This window comes from Pristiophorus japonicus, chromosome 7, assembly GCF_044704955.1.
Source record: "Pristiophorus japonicus isolate sPriJap1 chromosome 7, sPriJap1.hap1, whole genome shotgun sequence".
Classification (NCBI taxonomy): domain Eukaryota; kingdom Metazoa; phylum Chordata; class Chondrichthyes; family Pristiophoridae; genus Pristiophorus; species Pristiophorus japonicus.
Window position 1 is genome coordinate 94,662,205 of NC_091983.1, and position 23,430 is coordinate 94,685,634.

At 45.6% G+C, this 23,430-nt stretch overlaps 1 protein-coding gene across 1 annotated transcript in view; it reads left to right on the top strand.

The window, feature by feature from the left end:
- znf512 (zinc finger protein 512) overlaps positions 1–23,430 on the top strand; it is a 131,316-nt gene that overhangs the window by 34,020 nt on the left and 73,866 nt on the right. The window contains exon 2 of the mRNA XM_070884193.1: positions 15,001–15,100. Coding sequence (XP_070740294.1) covers positions 15,001–15,100 — 100 coding nt within the window. The remainder of the gene's footprint in view (positions 1–15,000; positions 15,101–23,430) is intronic.

The window sequence follows — 23,430 nt, forward strand, 5'->3', positions numbered from 1 at the left end:
ACTAAGTTGGGTGGCAGTGTGAGCTGCGAGGAGGATGCTGTGAGGCTGCAGAGCGACTTGGATAGGTTAGGTGAGTGGGCAAATGCATGGCAGATGAAGTATAATGTGGATAAATGTGAGGTTATCCACTTTGGTGGTAAAAACAGAGAGACAGACTATTATCTGAATGGTGACAGATTAGGAAAAGGGGAGGTGCAAAGAGACCTGGGTGTCATGGTACATCAGTCATTGAAGGTTGGCATGCAGGTGCAGCAGGCGGTTAAGAAAGCAAATGGCATGTTGGCCTTCATAGCAAGGGGATTTGAGTACAGGGGCAGGGAGGTGTTGCTACAGTTGTACAGGGCATTGGTGAGGCCACACCTGGAGTATTGTGTACAGTTTTGGTCTCCTAGCCTGAGGAAGGACATTCTTGCTATTGAGGGAGTGCAGCGAAGGTTCACCAGACTGATTCCCGGGATGGCGGGACTGACCTATCAAGAAAGACTGGATCAACTGGGCTTGTATTCACTGGAGTTCAGAAGAATGAGAGGGGACCTCATAGAAACATATAAAATTCTGACGGGGTTAGACAGGTTAGATGCAGGAAGAATGTTCCCAATGTTGGGGAAGTCCAGAACCAGGGGTCACAGTCTAAGGATAAGGGGTAAGCCATTTAGGACCGAGATGCGGAGGAACTTCTTCACCCAGAGAGTGGTGAACCTGTGGAATTCTCTACCACAGAAAGTTGTTGAGGCCAATTCACTAAATATATTCAAAAAGGAGTTAGATGAGGTCCTTACTGCTAGGGGGATCAAGGGGTATGGCGAGAAAGCAGGAATGGGGTACTGAAGTTGAATGTTCAGCCATGAACTCATTGAATGGCGGTGCAGGCTAGAAGGGCCGAATGGCCTACTCCTGCACCTATTTTCTATGTTTCTATGTTTCTATCCTCCCAGTGGATTTGCAGGATCTTGTGGAGGCAGTGCAAAATTACTTCATTCAACACAGTATGATATAGTAATCATAGACTTTTCTAGTACTGAACTGCATATTACTTTTTGATAAAGGTGCAATAAAGGCATTATATCTTAATCTTTCAATGCAATAAATCTGTTGTGGATGCAGAAGTTACTGTGAGTGAATGGTGAGAGCAGGTTAGGGGCCCAAATACATATTCTCAGGTTTAAACAGGACTGAAGAGTGGATGTCTGCTGGTAACTTTCTTGATTGTTTTTTCCACCCAACAATAACAAAGCTGCTCAATTTTTTGTATATTTAAGATAATTGGATTGAATAGCTTAAAAGAAAAGGGCCAGGAAAATCTCTCCATATCTCTCTCTAATATCTGGGATGCATTCTCCCTCTTGTTCTCTAAAATCTATGTTGCACTCTCTCTATCTCTATTTAATATCTGGGTGGCACTCTCTCTTTCTCTCATATCTGGGTTGCACTCGCTATCTCTATCTCTCTAATATCTGTGTTGCTCTCGATCTCTCTCTTTCTCTCTAGTATCTGGGTTGCACTCTTTCTTTCTCTATCTCTCTCTCTAGTATCTAAATTACATTTGCTCTATCTCTCTAGTATCTGGTTTACACTCTCTCTATTGCTCTCTCCATCTCTCAACAACAACATGTATTTATCTAGCGCCTTTACCATAGTGGAACGTCCCAAGGTGCTTCACAGGAGTATTATGAGATTTTTAAAATTTGACACTGAGCTGCATAAGTAGAAATCAGGGCAGGTGACCAAAAGCTTGGTCAAAGAGGTAGGTTTTAAGGAGTGTCTTGAAGGAGGAAAGAGAGGTAGAGAGGCGGAGAGGTTTAGGCAGGGAGTTTCAGAGTTCGGGGCCTAGGCAACAGAAGGCATGGCCACCAATGTTTGAGCGATTATAATCAGGGATGCTCAGGGGGGCAGAATTAGAGGAGCACAGACATCTCAGTGGGGCTGGAGGAGATTACAGAGATAGGAAGGGGTGAGGGCATAGAGGGATTTGAAAATAAGGATGAGAATTTTGAAATTGAGGCATTGCTTAAGTGGAAGCCAATGTAGATCAGCGAGCACTGGGGTGATGAGTGAGTGGGACTTGGTGTGGGTTAGGATACGGGAAGCCGAATTTTGGATCACTTCTAGTTTACGTAGGGTACAATGTGGGAGGCCAGCCAGAAGTGTGTTGAAAGTCAAGTCTAGAAGTAACAAAGGCATGGACGAGGGCTTCGGCAGTTGATGAGTTGAGGCAAGGGCGGAGACGGGCGATGTTACGGAGGTGGAAATAGGCGGTTTTAGTTATGCTGCGGATGTGGTTGAAAGCTCATTTCAGGGTCAAATATGACACCAAGGTTGCGAACAGCCTCAGACAGAAGTTGGGGAGAGGGATGGAGTCAGTGGCAAGGGAACAGAATTTGTGATGGGGACCAAAAACAATAGCTTCAGTCTTCCCAATATTCCCAATGGGAACTGGATGTCGGACCAGCAGTCTGACAATTTAGAGACCCTGGAGGGATCGAGAGAAGTGGTAAGGGCGTACATGTGGAAACTGATGCTGTGTTTTTGGATGGGATATTGAGGTGAATGATTAGCCATGATCTTATTGAAAGCTGGTGCAGGCTCGAAGGGCCGAATGGCCTACTCCCGCACCTATTTTCTATGTTTCTATGATGTTGCTGAGAAATAGGAGACCAAGGATACATCCTTGGGAGACACCAGAGGTAACGATGGGGGTGTCAGGAAGATAAGCCATTGCAGATGATTCTCTGGCTACGGTTAGATGGATAAGAATGGAACCAGGCAAGTACAGTACCACCCAGCTGAACGACAGTGGAGCGTCGAGGGTTGAGTTGTTTTTTGAGGCGAGGGATGATGGCAGCAGATTTGAGGGAGAGGGGACAGTACCTGAGGAGAGGGAACAATTAACAATGTCAGCTAACATGGGAGCCAGAAAAGGAAGTTGGGTCGTCAGCAGTTTGGTGGGAATAGGTGGGTCAAGCGAGCAGAAAACATAGAAACATAGAAAATAGGTGCAGGAGTAGGCCATTCAGCCCTTCGAGCCTGCACTGCCATTCAATAAGATCATGGCTGATCATTCCTTCAGTACCCCTTTCCTGCTTTCTCTCCATATCCCTTGATCCCCTTAACCATAAGAGCCATATCTAACTCCCTTTTGAATATATCCAGTGAACTGGCATCAACAACTCTCTGCGGCAGGGAATTCCACAGGTTAACAACTCTCTGAGTGAAGAAGTTTCTCCTCATCTCAGTCCTAAATGGCCTACCCCTTATTCTAAGACTGTGTCCCCTGGTTCGGGACTTCCCCAACATCGGGAACATTCTTCCCGGATCTAACCTATCCAGTCCCGTCAGAATCTTATAAGTTTCCATGAGATCCCCTCTCATCCTTCTAATCTCCAGTTTATAAAGGCCCAGTTGATCCAGTCTCTCCTCATATGACAGCCCAGCCATCCCTGGAATCAGTCTGATGAACCTTCGCTGCACTCCCTCAATAGCAAGAACGTCCTTCCTCAGACTAGGAGACCAAAACTGAACAAAATATTCCAGGTGAGGCCTCACTAAGGCCCTGTACAATTCAGTAAGACCTCCCTGCTTCTATATTCAAATCCCCTAGCTATGAAGGCCAACATACCATTTGCCTTCTTTACCACCTGCTGTACCTGCGTGCCCACTTTCAGTGACTGATGAACCATGACACTCAGGTCTCGTTGCACCTCCCCTTTTCCTAGTCTGCCGCCATTCAGATAATGATCTGCCCTCTTGTTTTTGCCCCCACAAACGGATAACCTCACATTTATCCACATTATACTGCATCTGCCGTGCATTTGCCCGCTCACCTAACCTGTCAAAGTCAGCCTGCAGCCTCTTAGCGTCCTCCTCACAGCTCACACCACCACTCAGTTTAGTGTCATCTGCAAACTTGGAGATATTACACTCTATTCCTTCATCCAAATCGTTAATGAATATTGTAAATAGCTGGGGTCCCAACACTGAACCTTGCGGCACTCCACTAGCCACTGCCTGCCATTGTGAAAAGGACCCGTTTATCCCGACTCTTTGCTTCCTGTCTGCCAACCAGTTCCTTATCCATGTCAGTATATTACCCCCAATACCATGTGCTTTGATTTTGTACAACAATCTCTTGTGTGGGACCTTGTCAAAAGCCTTTTGAAAGTCCAAATACACCACATCCACTGGTTCTCCCTTGTCCACTCTGCTAGTTACATCCTCAAAAAATTCCAGAAGATTCGTCAAGCATGATTTCCCTTTCATAAATCCATGCTGACTTGGTCCGATCCTGTCACCGCTTTTCAAATGCGTTGCTATTTCATCCTTCATGATCGATTCCAACATTTTCCCCACTACTGATGGCAAGCTATTTTCGCTCTCCCTCCTTTTTTAAAAAGTGCTGTTACATTAGCTACCCTCCAGTCCATGGGAACTGATCCAGAGTGGATAGACTGTTGGAAAATGATCACCAATGCATCCACTATTTCTAGGGCCACTTCTTTGAGCACTCTGGGATGCAGACTATCAGGCCCCGGGGATTTATCAGCCTTCAATCCCATCAATTTCCCTGACACAGTTCCTCCTTCTCATGAGACCCACTGTCCCCTAGTACCATCGGAAGGTTATTTGCATCTTCCTTCGTGAAGACAGAATCGAAGTATTGGTTCAATTGGTCTGCCATTTCTTTGTTCCCCATTATAATTTCACCTGAATCCGACTGCAAGGGACCTACGTTTGTCTTTACTAATCTTTTTCTCTTCACATATTTATAGAAGCTTTTGCAGTCAGTTTTTATATTCCCTGCAAGCTTCCTCTCGTACTGAATTCTAAATTCTCCTAGTCCTCAGGTTTGCTGCTTTTTCTGGCCAATTTATATGCCTTTAACACTATGCTTAATTTCCTTTGTTAGCCATGGTTGAGCCACTTTCCCAGTTTTATTTTTACTCCAGACAGGGATGTACATTTGCTGAAGTTCATCCATGTGATCGTTAAGTGATTGCCATTGCTTATCCACCGTCAACCCTTTGAGTATCGTTTGCCAGTCTATTCTAGCCAATTCACGCCTCATACCGTCGAAGTTACCTTTCCTTAAGTTCAGGACCCTAGTTTCCGAATTAACTTTGTCACTCTCCATCTTAATAAGAAATTCTACCATATTATGATCACTTTTCCCTAAGGGGCCTCGCACAACAACATTGCTAATTAGTCCTTTCTCATTATACATCACCCAGTCTAGGATGGCCAGCTCTCTCGTTGGTTCCTCGACATAGTAGTCTGGAAAACCATCCCTAATAAACTCCAGGATATCCTCCTCCAGCGCATTGCTACCAGTTTGGTTAGCTCAATCAATATGTAGATTAAAGTCACCCATGATAACTGCTGTACCTTTATTGCATGCATCCCTTATTTCTTGTTTGATGCTGTCCCCAACCTCACTACTACTATTTGGTGGTCTATACACAACTCCCACTAGCATTTTCTGCCCTTTGGAATTCCGCAGCTCTACCCATACCGATTCCACATCATCCAGGCTAATGTCCTTCATGACAATTGCATTGATTTCATCTTTAACCAGCAACGCCACCCCGCCTCCTTTTCCTTTCTGTCTATCCTTCCTAAATGCTGAACGCCCTTGGATGTTGAGTTCCCAGCCTTGGTCCCCCTGGAGCCATATCTCCATGATGCCAATCACATCATATCCGGTAACTGCTATCTGCGCAGTTAATTCATCCACCTTATTCCGAATACTCCTCGCATTGAGGCACAGAGCCTTCAGGCTTGTTTTTTTAAACACACTTTGCCCCTTTAGAATTTTGCTGTAGTGTGGCCCTTTTTGTTTTTTGCCTTGGGTTTCTCTGCCCTCCACTTTTACTCTTCTCCTTTCTACATTTTGCTCTGTCTCCATATTGTTTCCCTCTGTCTCCCTGCATTGGTTTCCATCCCCCTGCTATATTAGTTTAACTCCTTCCCAACAGCACTAGAAAACACTCCCCCTAGGACATTGGTTCTGGTCCTGCCGAGGTGCAGACCGTCCGGTTTGTACTGGTCCCACCTCTCCCAGAACCGGTTCCAATGTCCCAGGAATTTGAATCCCTCCCTTCTGCACCACTCCTCAAGCCACATATTCATCTGAGCTATCCTGCGATTCCTACTCTGACTAGCACGTGGCACTGGTAGCAATCTGAGATTACTACTTTTGAGGCCCTACTTTTTAAATTTAGCTCCTAGCGCCCTAAATTCGCCTCGTAGGACCTCATCCCGTTTTTTTATCTATTTCATTGGTACCTATATGCACCACGACAACTGACTGTTCACCCTCCCGTTTTAGAATGTCCTGCACCCGCTCCGAGACCTCCTTGACCCTTGCACCAGGGAGGCAACATACCATCCTGGAGTCTCGGTTGCGGCCACAGAAACGCCTATCTATTCCCCTTACAATTGAATCCCCTATCACTATCGCTCTCCCACTCTTTTTTCTGCCCTCCTGTGCAGCAGAGCCAGCCACGGTGCCATGAACTTGGCTGCTGCTGCTCCCCCCTGATGAGTCATCCCCCTCAACAGTACTCAAAGCGGTGTATCTGTTTTGCAGGGGGATGACCGCAGGGGATTCCTGCACTACCTTCCTTGCACTGCTCTTTCTGTTGGTCTTCCATTCCCTATCTGGCTGTGTACCCTTTACCTGCGGTAAGACCAACTCATTAAATGTGCTATTCACATCATTCTCAGCATCGTGCATGCTCCAGAGTGAATCCACTTGTAGCTCTAGTTCCGCAACACGGTTCGTCAGGAGCTGCAGCCGGACACACTTCCTGCACACGTAGTCGTCAGGGACACCAGAGGCATCCCTGACTTCCCACATAGTACAGGAGGAGCATAACACGTGGGTCTCATGGACAGGATGAGCTCGGAAAGCTCATGAGGGGAGATTAGAGAGAAAATGGAGAAAGATGTGAGGTCAGGGCTAGGGCAGAGGGTATCCTTAGAGGAAATTTGGCCCGGTGGGCTAGGGGAAGGAAGGGAAGAGGCAGAGGCGGCCGAACGGATGGTCTCAATCTGAGAGACAAATAAATCCATGAGCTCCTCATACTTATTGTCGGAGGTGAGGGTGGAGACTGGGGAGAGGGGTTTAAAGAGGTGGTCTGCAGTGGAGAATAGAAGCCAGGGTTTATCTTTACATTCCAGAATGATTCTGGAACAGTGAGCGATTTTAGCAGAGGAGAGCAGGTCCCGACAGTCTCTCTATCGCTGTCTCTCTAGTATCCTTCGGGAACACCAGAGGTAATGATGGGGGAACAGGAAGAGAAGTCATTGCAGGCAATTTTCTGGCTACGGGTTAACTGGATAAGAATGGAACCAGGCAAATGCAGTCCCACCCAGCTGGACGACCTTGGAGAGGCGTTGGAGAAGGATGGAGTGGTCAACCGTGTTGTAAACTGCAGACGTCAAAAAGGACTAAGAGTTATAGTTTGCCTTTGTCACAGTCACAAAGGATTTCATTCCAGTATCTGGGTTGCACTCTCACAGTCTCTATCTCTCAAATGTCTGGGTTGCACTCTCTCTCTCTCTATAATATCTGGGTTGCTTCTCTCTCTGTCTCACTCATTATATATATCTGCTTTGCACTCTCTCCCTATCTCTATCTCTCCAGAATCTGGGTTGAATTCTCTCTCGTATCCAGGATTCAGTCTTTCTCTCTCTATATCCCTCTAGTATCTGGGTTGCATCTCTCTAATATCTGGATTGAACTCGCTATCTCTTTAGTATCTGGGTTGCACTCTCTTTCTCTCTAATATCTGGGTTGCACTCTCTCCCTCTACCTCTCTAGTATCTGGCTTGCACACTCTCTCTGTCATGTATGCAACCACAATGTAACACCACTGTATTACTGTATACACTCAACCTAGATGCACACCTTGACCACAAGGGGTGAACTTGTGGGAGACACTCCTTACCTGATCACACAGGAATAAAAAGGGAGGTCCCACGTAGGGTCATCGTCTTTGGAATCCTGTGAATAAAGAGTTAAGGTCACAGAGTGACTTTGTCCCCAGAATGTGCCTCGTGTGGTTTCATACTGTAAGAGTAAGGACGTTACATTGCCGACGAGAAACGGGAATTCACGACCCACGAGAATGGCCACCGGTAGCACAGAGGAACGGTACTGTGTTGGGGAAGACTGGGACGATTTTGTCGAGAGGCTTCAGCAAAGCTTCGCTACAAAAGAATGGCTGGGGGATGCAGCGGCCGACAAGCGAAAGGCTCATCTTTTGACCAGCTGCACCAAACACTTACGCGCTCATGAAGGACTTACTAGCACCCGAAAAGCAGGCAGACAAAACCTTTGAAGAACTTAGCAAATTGATCGGGGAGCATCTCAAACCGGCGAGTAGCATACATATGGCCCGACACAGATTCTACACCCACCGACATCGTGAAGGACAGAGCATACTGGACTTCGTAGCAGACCTCTGGCGTTTGGCCAGCCTCTGTAAGTTCACAGACGCCTGCAGTGGGGAGATGCTAAGGGACTTCTTTATCGAGGGCATCAGTTATGCGGGAATTTTCCGCAAATTAATTGAGACCAAGGATTTGACCTTGGAAGCGGCGGCGGTGATAGCTCAAACTTTCATGGCGGGGGAGGAAGAGACGAAAATAATATATACGCGCAATTCTGCCTCTGTGGCGATGGATCAGGGAGTCAACATCATCAGAGCCCCGCAGGCAGGCAGGGGCAGTCCGACACTCCCCAGGCAGCAATAGACCCCAGAGTAAGACTTCAACAGAGACAATGGCAGGCTGAACGGACATTCACGCCATCACAGTGGACAATGCAGCCCGGGATGGGGCCATTGACACCCACTAATAGGGTAATTAAGAGCAGTCAAAGGGACAGTCAGCACGGAATGCCTGGCCATAGTCCCTTTGTTCCCAACAATGGAAACTTTAACTCATGCTGGAGGTGTGGGGGAAAACACTCAGCTAAATCTTGCAGATTTCAACAGTTTGTCTGCAGGAACTGCAATCTCAGTGGCCACTTAGCTCAAATGTGCAGGAAGTCTGCAACTAGACTAATATATGAGGCGGATGGACCAGAAGAGGGTTTTTTGTGGCAGGATGACTTTTGGGGCAAATCGATGGACGCCGAGGTTCAGCGGGTCCATGTGGCGAATATTCACAGTTCATACACCAGAACGCCACCAATGATGAAGAGGGTTTTATTAAATGGTATCCAAGTATGCATGGAGCTGGACACTGGGGCCAGCCAGTCACTCATGGGCGTTCAGCAATTTGAGAAGCTATGGCCACTTAAAGCCAGTAGACCCAAATTAGCACGTATTGAGACATAATTACGGACTTACACTAAAGAAATCATTCCGGTGCTAGGCAGTGATATGTTGGCTGTCACGTACAATGGGTTAGTGAATCGACTACCGTTCTGGATTGTCCCGGGCAATGGTCCCGCACTGTTGGGAAGGAGCTGGTTAGCCGAGATGAACTGGAAATGGGGGGATGTTCACGCAATGTCATCTGTGTAGCGAAGTTCGTGCTCACAAGTCCTACAATAATTCGATTTACTATTTCAACTTGGCGTCGGGACTTTCAAAGGCACTAAAGTAGTGAAACACATCACCCCGGACGCCAGGCCAGTGCACCACAAAGCCAGAGCAGTGCCGTATGTGATGCGGGAAAAGATCGAGAGCGAATTGGACCGGCTGTTGAGAGAGGGCATTATCTCGTCTGTTGAATTCAGAGACTAGGCGAGCTCCATCGTTCCCGTCCTAAAAGCGGATGGCTCTGTCACGATCTGTGGCAACTACAAGGCCACCATCAATCAGGTGTCCCTACAAGATTAATACCCGCTCCCGAGAGCGGAGGACCTCTTCGCCATGCTGGCAGGCGGCAAGCTGTTCACCAAGTTGGACCTCACTTCAGCCTATATGACCCAGGAACTGGCCGACGAATCTAAACTACTGACCACCATCACCACGCACAAGGGACTGTTCGTTTATAACAGGTGCCCGTTTAGCATTCGATCAGCGGCCGCGATTTTTCAACGAAACATGGAAAGCCTGCTTAAATCCATTCCTAGAGCGATCGTATTCCAGGACGACATCCTCATCACGGATTGAGATACCGAGGAACACCTCCAAAACCTGGAGGAAGTGCTACACCGACTGGACCGGGTAGGCCTGTGACTCAAGAAGTCTAAATATGTGTTGCTAGCTCCTGAGGTTGAGTTTCTGGGCAGGAGGGTTGCTGCAGATGGGATTCGGCCCACCGAATCCAAAACAGAGGCGATTCGACGAGCACCCAGGCCCTGCAACACATCGGAGTTGTGTTCATTTCTGGGACTGTTGAACTATTTCAGGAGCTTTCTGCCGAACTTGAGCACATTGTTGGAGTCGCTACACGTGCTCTTGCGTAAGGGTTGCGATTGGTTTTGGGGGGACTGTCAGGTACAGGCTTTTGGTCATACAGGGTCAAGTTGCAGCAGGGCAATGCTGAGGGTCAACTACAACCTGTGGCTTATGCCTCCAGGTCGCTCTCTCAAGCAAAACGGGGATATGGGATGGTCGAGAAGGAAGCGCTTGCATGTGTCTATGGTGTCAAAAAAATGCATCAGTACTTCTTAGGTAGGAAGTTTGAATTAGAGACGGACCACAAGCCATTAACATCCCTGTTGTCAGACAGCAAGGCTGTCAATGCCAACACATCAGCCCGCATACAGCAATGGGCTCTCACGCTGGCTGCTTATGACTACTCCATCCCGCACCGGCCCGGCACTGAAAATTGCACTGACGCACCCAGCAGGTTTCCACTGGCCACCACTGAGGGGGTAGCGGAGCAAAACGCTGAGATGGTCATGGCTGTCGATGCCTTTGACAGCGCAGGCTCCCCAATTACAGCCCGCCAGATCAAAATCTGGACCAACAGAGATCCCCTCCTATCCTTGATGAAGAAATGTGTCCTGACTGGGGATTGGGCGCCCGCACACGGAACATGCCCTGAGGAGGTCAGACCGTTCCACAGACGGATGGATGAGCTCTCCATCCAAGCCGACTGCCTACTATGGGGCAGCCGAGTAGTTATGCCCCAGAAGGGCAGGGAGGCATTCATCAGGGAACTCCACAGCGAGCACCCAGGCATTGTGCTGATGAAGGCCATTGCCCGATCACTTGTTCGGTGGCCTGGAATTGATTCAGACCTGGAATACTGTTCGCAGGTGCACGACCTGTTCCCAGCTGAGTAATGCCCCCAGGGAGGCCCTGCTCAGCCCGTGGCCCACCAGGCCATGGTCACACATTCATGTCGACATACGCGGGCCCGTTCATGGGAAAGATGTTCCTTATTGTGGTAGATGCGTACTCGAAATGGATCGAGTGCATCATTCTGAATTCATGCACAACATCCACCACCGTGGAAACCCTACGTGCGATCTTTGCAACCCATGGCTTGCCGGACATCCTGATTAGTAATAATGGCCCATATTTCACAAGCTACGAATTCCGAGAGTTTATGTCGTGCAATAGCATCAACCACGTCAGGACTGCGCCGTTCAAGCCGGCCTCCAATGGCCAGGTGGAACGTACGGTCCAAATCATTAAGCAAGGTATGCTTAGGATTCAAGGACCCTCCCTACAATGCCGCCTGTCGCGTCTCTTGTTGGCCTATAGATCCCGACCGCACTCGCTCACGGGGGTCCCGCCCGTAGAGCTACTAATGAAATGGACACTCAAAACTCAGTTGTCCCTCATTCACCCAGTCCTGACCAACATAGTTGAGGGCAAGCGCAAGTCACAAAACGCATACCATGACCGTAATTCGAGGGGGAGATGTATAGAAATAAATGATCCTGTATTCGTCCTCAATCACGCCATGGGGCCCAAATGGCTTGAGGGCACTGTAATTAACAAAGAGGGGAATAGGGTCATCGTGGTAAAACTCAACAATGGTCAGATATGCCGTAAGCATCTGGACCAAGTAAAAAAAAGGTTCAGCATCGACACGGAGGAACCTGAAGAAGACCATGAGATGGAGCTCACAACACCGCCAGTGAACGAGCAACAAGAGCAATCAGAAGAATGCACCATCCCTGCGGTCAGGCCGGAATCACCACAGGTGACAGACACTCACGTCAGTGTCCAACAACCAGAGCTCCAACTGCGGTGCTCTACGAGGAAGCGTAGACCACCTGAAAGACTAATCCTATGATCCCAATAAGACTTTGGGGGGGGGGGGGGAGGTGATGTCATGTATGCAACCACAATGTAACACCACTGTATTACTGTATACACTCAACCTAGATGCACACCTTGACCACAAGGGGTGAACTTGTGGGAGACACTTCCTTACCTGATCACAGAGTGACCTCGTCCCCAGAATGTGCCTCATGTGGTTTCATACTGTGCCTCTCTAATATCTGGGTTGCACTCTCTACCTCTCCAGTATCTGGGTTGCACTCTCTCTCTCTCTAGTATCTGGGTTGCATATTCTCTCTCTCTCTAGTATCTGGATTGCATATTCTCTCTCTCTCTAATATCTGGGTTGCATATTCTCTCTCTCGCTAGTGTCTGGGCTGCATTCTCTCGCTCTCTCTCTCTAGTATCTGGGTTGCATATTCTCTCTCTCGCTAGTATCTGGGTTGCATTCTCTCTCTCTCTCTCTCTCTCTAGTATCTGGGTTGCATATTCTCTCTCTCTCTAGTATCTGGGTTGCATTCTCTCTCTCTCTCTCTAGTATCTGGGTTGCATATTCTCTCTCTCTCTAGTATCTGGGTTGCATATTCTCTCTCTCTCTAGTATCTGGGTTGCATATTCTCTCTCTCTAGTATCTGGGTTGCATATTCTCTCTCTCGCTAGTATCTGGGTTGCATTCTCTCTCTCTCTCTAGTATCTGGGTTGCATATTCTCTCTCTCGCTAGTATCTGGGTTGCATATTCTCTCTCTCGCTAGTATCTCGGTTGCATTCTCTCTCTCTCTCTCTCTCTCTCTAGTATCTGGGTTGCATATTCTCTCTCTCTCTAGTATCTGGGTTGCATATTCTCTCTCTCTAGTATCTGGGTTGCATATTCTCTCTCTCTCTAGTATCTGGGTTGCATATTCTCTCTCTCTCTCTCTCTAGTATCTGGGTTGCATATTCTCTCTCTCTCTCTAGTATCTGGGTTGCATATTCTGTCTCTCTCTAGTATCTGGATTGCATTCTCTCTCTCTCTAGTATCTGGGTTGCATATTCTGTCTATCTCTAGTATCTGGATTGCATTCTCTATCTCTCTAGTATCTGGGTTGCATATTCTCTCTCTCTCTCTAGTATCTGGGTTGCATATTCTCTCTCTCTCTAGTATCTGGGTTGCATTCTCTCTCTCTCTCTCTCTCTAGTATCTGGGTTGCATATTCTCTCTCTCTCTAGTATCTGGGTTGCATATTCTCTCTCTCTAGTATCTGGGTTGCATATTCTCTCTCTCTCGTATCTGGGTTGCATTCTCTCTCTCTCTCTAGTATCTGGGTTGCATTCTCTCTCTCTCTCTCTAGTATCTGGGTTGCATATTCTCTCTCTCTCGTATCTGGGTTGCATTCTCTCTCTCTCTCTAGTATCTGGGTTGCATTCTCTCTCTCTAGTATCTGGGTTGCACTTTCTCTCTCTCTCCCTAGTACCTGGGTTGCTCTCTCTCTCTAGTATCTGGGTTGCATTCTCTCTCTCTTTAGTATCTGGGTTGCATTCTCTCTCTCTCTAGTATCTGGGTTGCATTCTCTCTCTAGTATCTGGGTTGCATTCTCTCTCTCTCTAGTATCTGGGTTGCATTCTCTCTCTCTCTAGTATCTGGGTTGCATTCTCTCTCTCTCGTATCTGGGTTGCGTTCTCTCTCTCTCTCTCTAGTATCTGGGTTGCATTCTCTCTCTCTCTCTAGTATCTGGGTTGCATTCTCTCTCTCTCTCTAGTATCTGGGTATTGCATTCTCTCTCTCTCGTATCTGGGTTGCATTCTCTCTCTCTCTCTCTCTAGTATCTGGGTTGCATTCTCTCTCTCTCTCTCTAGTATCTGGGTATTGCATTCTCTCTCTCTTTCTCTCTAGTATCTGGGTTGCATTCTCTCTCTCTCTCTCTCTCTAGTATCTGGGTTGCTCTTTCTCTCCCTAGTATCTGGGTTGCTCTCTCTCTCTAGTATCTGGGTTGCATTCTCTCTCTCTCTCTCTCTCTAGTATCTGGGTTGCATATTCTCTCTCTCTAGTATCTGGGTTGCATTCTCTCTCTCTCTCTCTCTAGTATCTGAGTTGCATTCTCTCTCTCTCTCTCTCTAGTATCTGGGTTGCATTCTCTCTCTCGTATCTGGGTTGCATTCTCTCTCTCTCTAGTATCTGGGTTGCATTCTCTCTCTCTCTCCCTCGTATCTGGGTTTCTCTCTCTCTAGTATCTGGGTTGCATTCTCTCTCTCTCTCTCTAGTATCTGGGTTGCATTCTCTCTCTCTCTCTCTAGTATCTGGGTTGCTCTCTCTCTCTAGTATCTGGGTTGCATTCTCTCTCTCTCTCTAGTATCTGAGTTGCATTCTCTCTCTCTCTCTCTCTAGTATCTGGGTTGCATTTTCTCTCTCTCTCTCTAGTATCTGAGTTGCATTCTCTCTCTATCTCTCTAGTATCTGGGTTGCACTCACTCTCTCTCTCTAATATCTGGGTTGCACTCTCTCCATCTCTCTCTCTCTATATATATATATATATATATATCGCTCGTATCTGGGTTGCATTCTCTCTATCACTCTGGTATTTGGGTTGAACATTCTCTCTCTCTCTCTCTCTCTCTGGTATTTGGATTGAACATTCTCTCTCTCTCTCTCTCTCTGGTATTTGGGTTGCACACTCTCTATCTCTACCTCTCTAGTATTTAGGTTGCACTGCCTCTATTTCTATCTTTCTGGTATTTGGGTTGCACACTCTCTATCTCTACCTCGCTAGTATTTGGGTTGCACTGCCTCTATTTCTATTTCTCTGGTTGCAATGCTATATCTTTGTGCAGACATACATTGCCCCAGCGGTGGGCGGAAGTGTCGTGTGGAGCCACTCCTTACCCCCGGTGCGGCGGCGTCAGTCTGAACCGAGCGCCTGGGATTTTAAAGGTACTGTAACTGCGGTATTCACTCATTCTTTAACTTGAAATAACCCCTCCAAAACATGCAATGGAAGACAGACCTCCCTCCGGCTGTCGGCCTGTTCCCAGCCGGCGGAGTGCAGAGAAACGCGCGGCGCCAGCCGCCTGCCCAGCGCTCACTTGCTGCATATTGTTCGGGAGGTTTTGTTGTTCACGCCATTTTTTAAAAACGTGCCTTGAAGAAATATTAGTATTTACACTGTGTGTTCATTGTGGGCATGGGGAAAGTGAGATGCATTTTATAAAATGTTGTGTTTTGGTTTTGATAATTAATGTGTTGTAATATTAGTTCTGTGGCTGCTTTGCTCAGTGTTTCTTGTGAGTGGAACTGAAAGTTTAAAGAGACAGTATCCGCCTGCCTTTTCTCCAGTTCCTTGTCTCCTTCCCCTCCAAACATGATCTGCATTGTCCCTGTGTTGTTGGGGACGTTACAGAGGAGCTCGGGCGGCGTGTACCTTTACTCACTGCTTTTATCTACTTTGTGCATTTTTAGAAACAAAACAACATCTATCTATTAATTATTGTGTGGGCCAGAAGGAGCAGTATTTTCAGTGGGACTGAATCAAGCTATAGTTACTTGAAATTGTGGGCTGCTGCTCTAGAAATGGAGAACAATTACAAGTTTTGTGCCATTTTTATATTACATTGAACAATTGGTGTGAATCTCCTTTGTTACCCATTCTGTAGGCCAGTTGTGTTGAAAAGGGCACCAGCAATGGCAATAATGCTGATTTTAAACTAGCCTTCCACTGTCATCGGTGCATTCTGGGGAGAGTGGGCTGTTCTTGTGTTGCTGACCGAGATGCTGCATACTGTTCAGAACAACGGGCTGGTACCTCTGCAACCAAGTTACAACATCTAGCTTTCTTATTTTGGGAAATCTGACTGGATTTTCTCACATTTTGTAATTTAACTTATTATTGCTCTTTCACTGCTCAGAGTTCAGAAGAAACTTCTGATTTAGAAGGATGAGACCAGAAATGTGAGGGTATACATTATCAGGAAAGGATGAACAGGCTGGGTCTCTTTTCTCTTGGAAAAAAAGATGGCTGAGGGATGACCTAATAGAGGTCTTTAAAATTATGAAAGATTTTGATAGAGTGGATGCAGAGAGAATGTTTCCACTTGTGGGGAAGAGCATAAATAGAATCCATCAATATAAAATAGTCATCAAGAAATGCAAAAGGGAATTCAGAAGAAATGTCTTTACCCAGAGAGTGGTGAGAATGTGGAACTCACTACCACGAAGTGGCTGAAGTGAATAAAATAGATGCATTTAAGGGGAGATTAGACAAGCATATGAGGGAGAAGGGAATAGAGGATTATGCTGATAGATTTAGATGAGGAAAGATGGGAGGAGGCTAGAGTGAAGCATAAATGCCAGCATGGACTGTTTGGGCTGAATGGCCTGTTTCTGTGCTGTATATCATATGTTATGTAGTCCCTATGTTATGCAAGAATGGTATTTGACAAGCTTACCAACTTTCTCACCCAAACTAAATAATGTATTCCTTTTCTTAATATGTGTGCGTACATTTGTTTGAATTCACAAAGCACTCCACATAGTCTCACTGCTGTCCTGAAGACATTGACTTGTTGCCGAAGTCTGGTTTGATGAGCGACAGCCTCCTTCCAGTACCTTGCCCAAATGGCTGCTGTCCACATGTCAGCAGGCTGTTTTGTCATGGTGTGCATCATAGCTGCACTTAATCCAACAGCAGCTTGTATTTATATAGAGCCTTTAATGTAGTAAAATATTCCAAGGTGCTTCACAACAGAGTTATTGGACCAAATTTGACACTGAGCCACATAGAAATACTAGGACACGTGACCAAAAGCTTGGTCATAAAGATAGGCTTTAAGGAGCGCTAATGGGTCGAAGGAAATCGAGAATGCACAAGAGGCAAGAATTGGAGGAACGCAGAGTTCTCGGGCAGGTTATAGGGCTGAAGGAGATTAGAGAAGGGGGGGGAGGGGGTGTTGGATTTGAAAACTAGGATGAGAATTTTATAATCTAGCCCTCAGTTTGGAATTGCTTCCATCAAGGAAACAAAGTTGTTTTCTAATTGTCTCAATTTCACCACAAGCTAGCAGTGGAAAAACATGGCCATGCCACCATTTCTGTTCAAATCTGTGCAGGAATTATTGAACTCTGAAAATAAGATCACATACTCTGTTGTAGATGCTTGTTGGTGTTAAAGTGAGGTCCTATGATGCAGTGAGAGTCAGTCTTCCATGACCTGGGGATTATGTGCTATAATCTGGCACCTTAATCCATCACGGGAAGGAAATCTATAGAAAGGAAGTGTTTGATTTGGCAGTAGAAGAGCGGTCTTGGGGAAGTAATTGGAGGGTAGGTAGCCCGGGGAGTGGAGGATTCAGCAGAATGACACTTCAGGACCATTGGGAGGGAAAGCCCTTGAAAGGAGGGCGTGCATTGCAAACGAGTAACAAGAGAAATGGAATCCAAGGAGAATTAGCTCAAGAAAACAACTAAAGGTACAGAAAGGATAGTGAGAAAATGAAGAAAAACTTTATTTGACAAGTATTAAGGAAAATGGTTTAGTAAAGTTGTCAGAACAACAAGGCAGTAATAGAAACTCAAGTGTGAGAACAAAGTGCAGCAATCAGAAGTATACTGAAAGGCAATGGAAACAGAATTTAACAAATCATACAGAACTTCAAGGAAGAAACAAACTAATGTGGATCTAAATAACAGTGAAAGCTGAAGCCAGAATATTGAAGGGAAATTTGTAGCTTATCAGGAAATAAAATGGGGAAAACCAACCAATAAAGAGATTAGGTGAATGAAGAGAGCTGATAATGTAAATTATGTGATGCAAAACAAATGCTCACCAAAGGACAAGAAACAGTAAGACACAGATTGAAAGAATTAAGTACACTAGCCTGAATTTCTGGAACCATGGTACTTTTGCTATCAATTAATTCTTGTAGACTGTTAAAGGATGATTCTGTTTTAATAAAAGTTGCATGGCTCTGTTGCAAGTTCCGAGGCCTTGTTCGTGTTATTGATGCGTTGACTCTATTAATAATCTAGAACTGCCCTTATTTAAATGTTATTTATCTTTACATATCCAGGAAGAGTTTCTGATAATTTGCATTACAAATTCTAGTTCAATTACTATTGACAATTGAACAGAAGTATAAAATTGAAAATAAAACACCAGAGTTTAATGCCCTATCTCGCTCCTGTCTATTCCCTTTCCTAACTTTGTTTCTCCTAGAATATGAGAAGTGACTGATGAAAGATTTTTGTCCTGTCACAGAGGATAAAAACCTAAAACATTCTTGCGATATGTAATAGAATTAAACAATTGACTTGATGAATTGTATTGAGTTGCAAGTGGTTCTTTCCAGAAGTTACCGTGATAATGATTATTCTATTGAAATCATTTAGTACACAATAAATGGAGCACAATTTGAATGGTCTCCCGCGGTATGTGTTTTATTTGAAAATAGACTTTTTTTTTCTCTTTCTGCCAATTGTTTCCTCTCCGGAAGGTGTGGATCAGTCCCATGGCTGGTGAGCGACCTCCTCATCCAAGTGGCTGTTGTTCATATAATCCTAAACTGTAAACGTTAGCATAAAAACAGAAAATGCTGGAAATACTAAGCAGCTCAGGCAGCCTCTGCGGAGAGAGGAACAGAGTTAATGTTTCAGGTCGATGACCTTTCGTTAGAACTGAAAACAGTTAAAGATATAACCGGTTTTAAGCAAGTGCAGAGGTGGGGAAAGGGGGAAAGAACAAAAGGGAAAGTGTGTGATGGGGTGGAAGACAGGAGAGATTAAAAGACAAAATTGCAGAAAAACAGCCTCCAGCACTGATCTAATGAAGCTCGACGAGCAGCACTCCATCTTTCAATTAGACACTTTACAGCCTTCCAGACTCCACATCGAGTTCAACAATTTCAGATCCTAACCTCTGCCCCCATTTTTTCAGATGTCAGTTGTTGCTGATGATTCTGCTGCAGTATTCCCATTTACACCTAGACCCATCTTTTGTTCCTTTACTTCTCCCATTACCATCTCCTTTTGCCTTGCACCATTGTCCCTTTTGTAATTTAAATCGCTCCTGCTCTCCACCCTAATCACAGACCTTTCATTTTGTTCTTTATCCCCTTTCTCTGTCTCTACTTACTTAAAACCTGTTACATCTCTAACTTTTTTTCAGTTCTGATGAGAAGTCATCGACCAGAAAAGTTTCTGTCTCCACAGATGCTGCCTGAACTGCTGAGTATTTCCAGCGTTTTCTGTTTTTATTTCAGATTTCCAGCATTGGCAGTATTTTGCTTTTGTATTCGTCAATGTTGACAGGCTATTCAATTGGGAGAGGAGCAAGTGGGACATCAGAACTGGGGACCGATCCTGCGTTCACCTGACATCTGCATTTGTGCACTTCATTATAGGTTTATATACGTCAACATAAACTCTGGTATACACAATTAGGTCACTGGAGAGCAGTCAGGAGAGTGACTTTCAGTTCCTGCTCCCTCAGTGACATAGTGCTAGATGCACCACATGGTGTTTCACTGAAGCATACACACCAGAAGGAACCACACTTATGGGTAAGAACATAAGAAATAGGAGCAGGAATAAGACATATGGCCCCACGAGCCTGCTCCGCCATTCAGTAAGATCATACTGATCTGATCATGTACTCAGCTCCATTTCCCTGCTTGCTCCCCATAACCCTTTACTCCCTTATTACTCAAAAATCTGTCTATCTTCGCCTTAAACATATTCAATGACTGAGCCTCCTCAGCTCTCGGGGCAGAGAATTCCATTGATTTACAACCCTCAGAGAAGAAATTTTTCCTCATCTCAGTTTTAAATGGGCGGCTCCTTATTCTAAGACTATGTTCTCTAGTTTTAGTTCCCCCTATGAGTGGAAATATCTTCTCTGCATCCACCTTGTCGAGCCCCCTCAATATCTTATAAGTTTCAATAAGTTCACCTCTCATTCTTCTGAACTCCAATGAGTATAGGCTCAACCTATCTTCATAAGTCAACTCGCTCATCTCCGGAATCAACCTAGTGAAGCTTCTCTGAACAGCCTCCAATGCAAGTATATGGAGACCAAAACTGTATGCAGTACTCCAGGTGTGGGCTCGCCAATACCCTGTATAGTTGTAACAGGTCTTCTCTGTTTTTATATGCCACCCCCCTTGCAATAAAGGCCAACATTCCATTTGCCTTCCTGATTACTTGCTGTACCTGCATTCTAACTTTTTGTGTTTCATGCACAAGGACGAGAGGTGGGCACCGGAGGGACTGGAGTGCATCATCGCGCCCGGCAACCAAATTTTAATTTGATTTTACGTTTTTAAGTTTAATTTGTTTTAATTGCCGGTGCTGTTAGTGTCCCCCTTCCCTTTTATAGGGGGCACTGGGGAAAATTGTGATTTTAGTGCCCAAAAAAAAAAAGAAAAACACAAAAAAAACAAAAAAAGGGGGGGGAAAAAAAAGGGCCTTGTAAATGTCTGGAGTGTCACCCAGGTCGGGTGGCACCGTTTAATGTTTTATGTTTTCGCAGGTAAACTCAAAAGAGTTTCATGCACAAGGACCCCCAGGTCTCTCTGTACTGCAGCAAATTTTTCTCCATTTAAATTATAATTTGCTTTTCTATTATTTCTGCCAAAGTGGATAATCTCACATTTTCTAATATTATGGGTCTAATTTTGGCCATGACTTGCATCAATTTTTTTGGAGTAAGGTTTTTCTGGTGTAAGTTTAAAAAAAAAAAATGCCATTTTCCCACCAAAATTTGCTCCAGAGTAAGTCAGTTACATACGATTTTTTTTAGGTACGTTTTTTTTTTCAAAAGGGGACATTCCCAGACACTTACACCAGTTTTGGCCATTTATGCCACTTTGGCCAGCAAAAACTTACTCCAAATCGACTTGTCAGCATATGTGGCCAGCTCTGAAAAACCTTGCGGGCAGTGAAGAAAAAGCAGTGCACATTCGGCAGACATTAGGGCAGGGATAGGGGAGGGAAGGGACCTGGAGAGGACCTCAACAACCAAACACCAAACATTGCAAGGAAGAGCTCAAACAATTAAAATATTAATAAAAAATAAAGTAAATCCCTACTGGAGAAATGCGAGCTGCTGGCTGTGATGTCACCGGGGGGGGGGGGGGGGGGGGGGAAGGTAGAGAGAGATGCTGTTATACAAAATGCTCTTTCTCCTCTCTCCCTCCCTCTCCCCCCCCCCCCTTCCTCCCCAAACTCTCCCTCCCCCTCCCCCCCCCCCCCCATATGCTCTTTCTCTCTTTCTCTCTCCCCCCCACCCCGCCAAAACTTTCCTCCTCCCCCTCCCCCTGCCAAAATCAAAAGTCTCAAGCATAGCCACTAAATAAAAAAATAGAACCGAAGTCCTACCTCGCCCGGGAACTCAGCGGGCTGGCCGGCTGGTGCGGGAGGCCACTCGGCCGGGGATAGGGTGTGGCAAGATCAGGCCTCCCTTCGGCCGGGGTTAGGAGCTGCGAGCATCGGGTCTTGCTCACAACCCACAGGACGCACTGGGAGGGCAGGAGCTTGCACGCAGCCCTCACTGAGCATGGGCGCAGGTGCCGGCAGTGCTTTCTGCGCTGGCCTGTTGCTCCGCCCCCCCCACTCCCCCTCCCTGTAGACTGCACGCCACGCCACGACTCCGGGGACTCCAAAGAGCGGCGAGGATGGGGCCCCTTTTTTCTGGCGCCCTTTCCAGCGCGCAAAGTCGGCGCGCTTCAGGTCAGTGCGCCGATAGAATGGCTTGGGCAATGTTGGGCCCTATATTCCATCTGCCAAATTTTTGCCCACTCACTTAGCCTGTCTCTATCCCTTTGCAGATTTTGCGTGTCTTCCTCACAATTTGCTTTCTCACCCATCTTTGTATCATCAGCAAACTTGGCTACATTACACTCAGTCCCTTCATCCAAGTCATTAATGTAGATTGTAAATAGTTGAGTACCCAGCACCAATCCCTGTTGCTCTGCTGTAATCACTGTTTGCCAACCCGGAAATAACCCATTTATCCCGACTCTCTGTTTTCTGTTAGTTAGCCAATCCTCTATCCGTGCTAATATATTACCCCCAATACCATGAGCTTTTATCTTGTGCAGTAACCTCTTATGTGGCACCTTATTGAATGCCTTCTGGAAATCCAAATACACCACATCCACTTGGTCCCCCTTATACACCCTGCTTGTTACATTCTCAAAGAACTCCAGCAAATTTGTCAAACATGATTTCCCTTTCATAAAGCAATGCTGACTCTGCTTGATTGAATCATGCTTTTCCAAATGTCCTGCTACTGCTTCCTTAATAATGGAGTCCAGCATTTTCCCAACGACAGATGTTAGGCTAACTGGCCTTTGGTTCCTGCTTTTTGTCTGCCTCCTTTTTTAAATGGGGGTGTTACATTTGCAGTTTTCCAATCTGCTGGAACCGCCCCAGAATCCAAGGAATTTTGGTAGATTAAAACGAATGCAACCACTACATCTGCAGCCACTTCTCTTGACCCCAGGATGTAAGCCATCAGGTCCAGGGGACTTGTCCGCCTTTAGTCCCATTATTTTACCTAGTACTACTTCATTAGTGATAGTGATTGTATTAAGTTCCCTCTAGTTATAGCCCCTTGATTATCCACTATTGGGATGTTTTTAGTGTCTTCTACCATGAAAACCGATACAAAATATTTGTTCAACATCTCGGCCTTTTCCCTGTTCTCCATTATTAATTCCTTAGTCTCATCCTCCAGGGGATCAATATTTACGTTAGCCACTCTTTTTTTCCTTTTTATGGACCTGTAGAAACTCTTACTATCTGTTTTTATATTTCATGCTAGTTTACTTTCATAATCTATCTTCCCTCTCAATCATTTTTTTAGTCGTTCTTTGCTGGCTTTTTAAAAAATTTCCAATCCTCTGGCCTCCCACTAGTCTTGGCCACATTGTATGCCTTTGTTTTCAATTTGCTACCCTCCCATATTTCCTTAGTTAGCTACGGGTGGGTTGTGGGCAGAGGTTGCAGGGAAAAAAATATCAGTGACCCTGTATATTTTTAACTGAGGAAAGTAAAGCCATTTTTTGTTTGTCAAGAAAATCAGCTGAAACTGCTTTGGAATGTCATATCTGTAAAGTATGATTTGTTTCCATTGGTTTTCTACATAATACATGCTGAGCTACCATTGGTTAAATATGTCTTAACGGGTACCCTAAATATCAGGTATATTATATACGAACATCATAAACCTAAAACCTACATTAAACAGCTTCCTTTCAGGCTTATTTGTA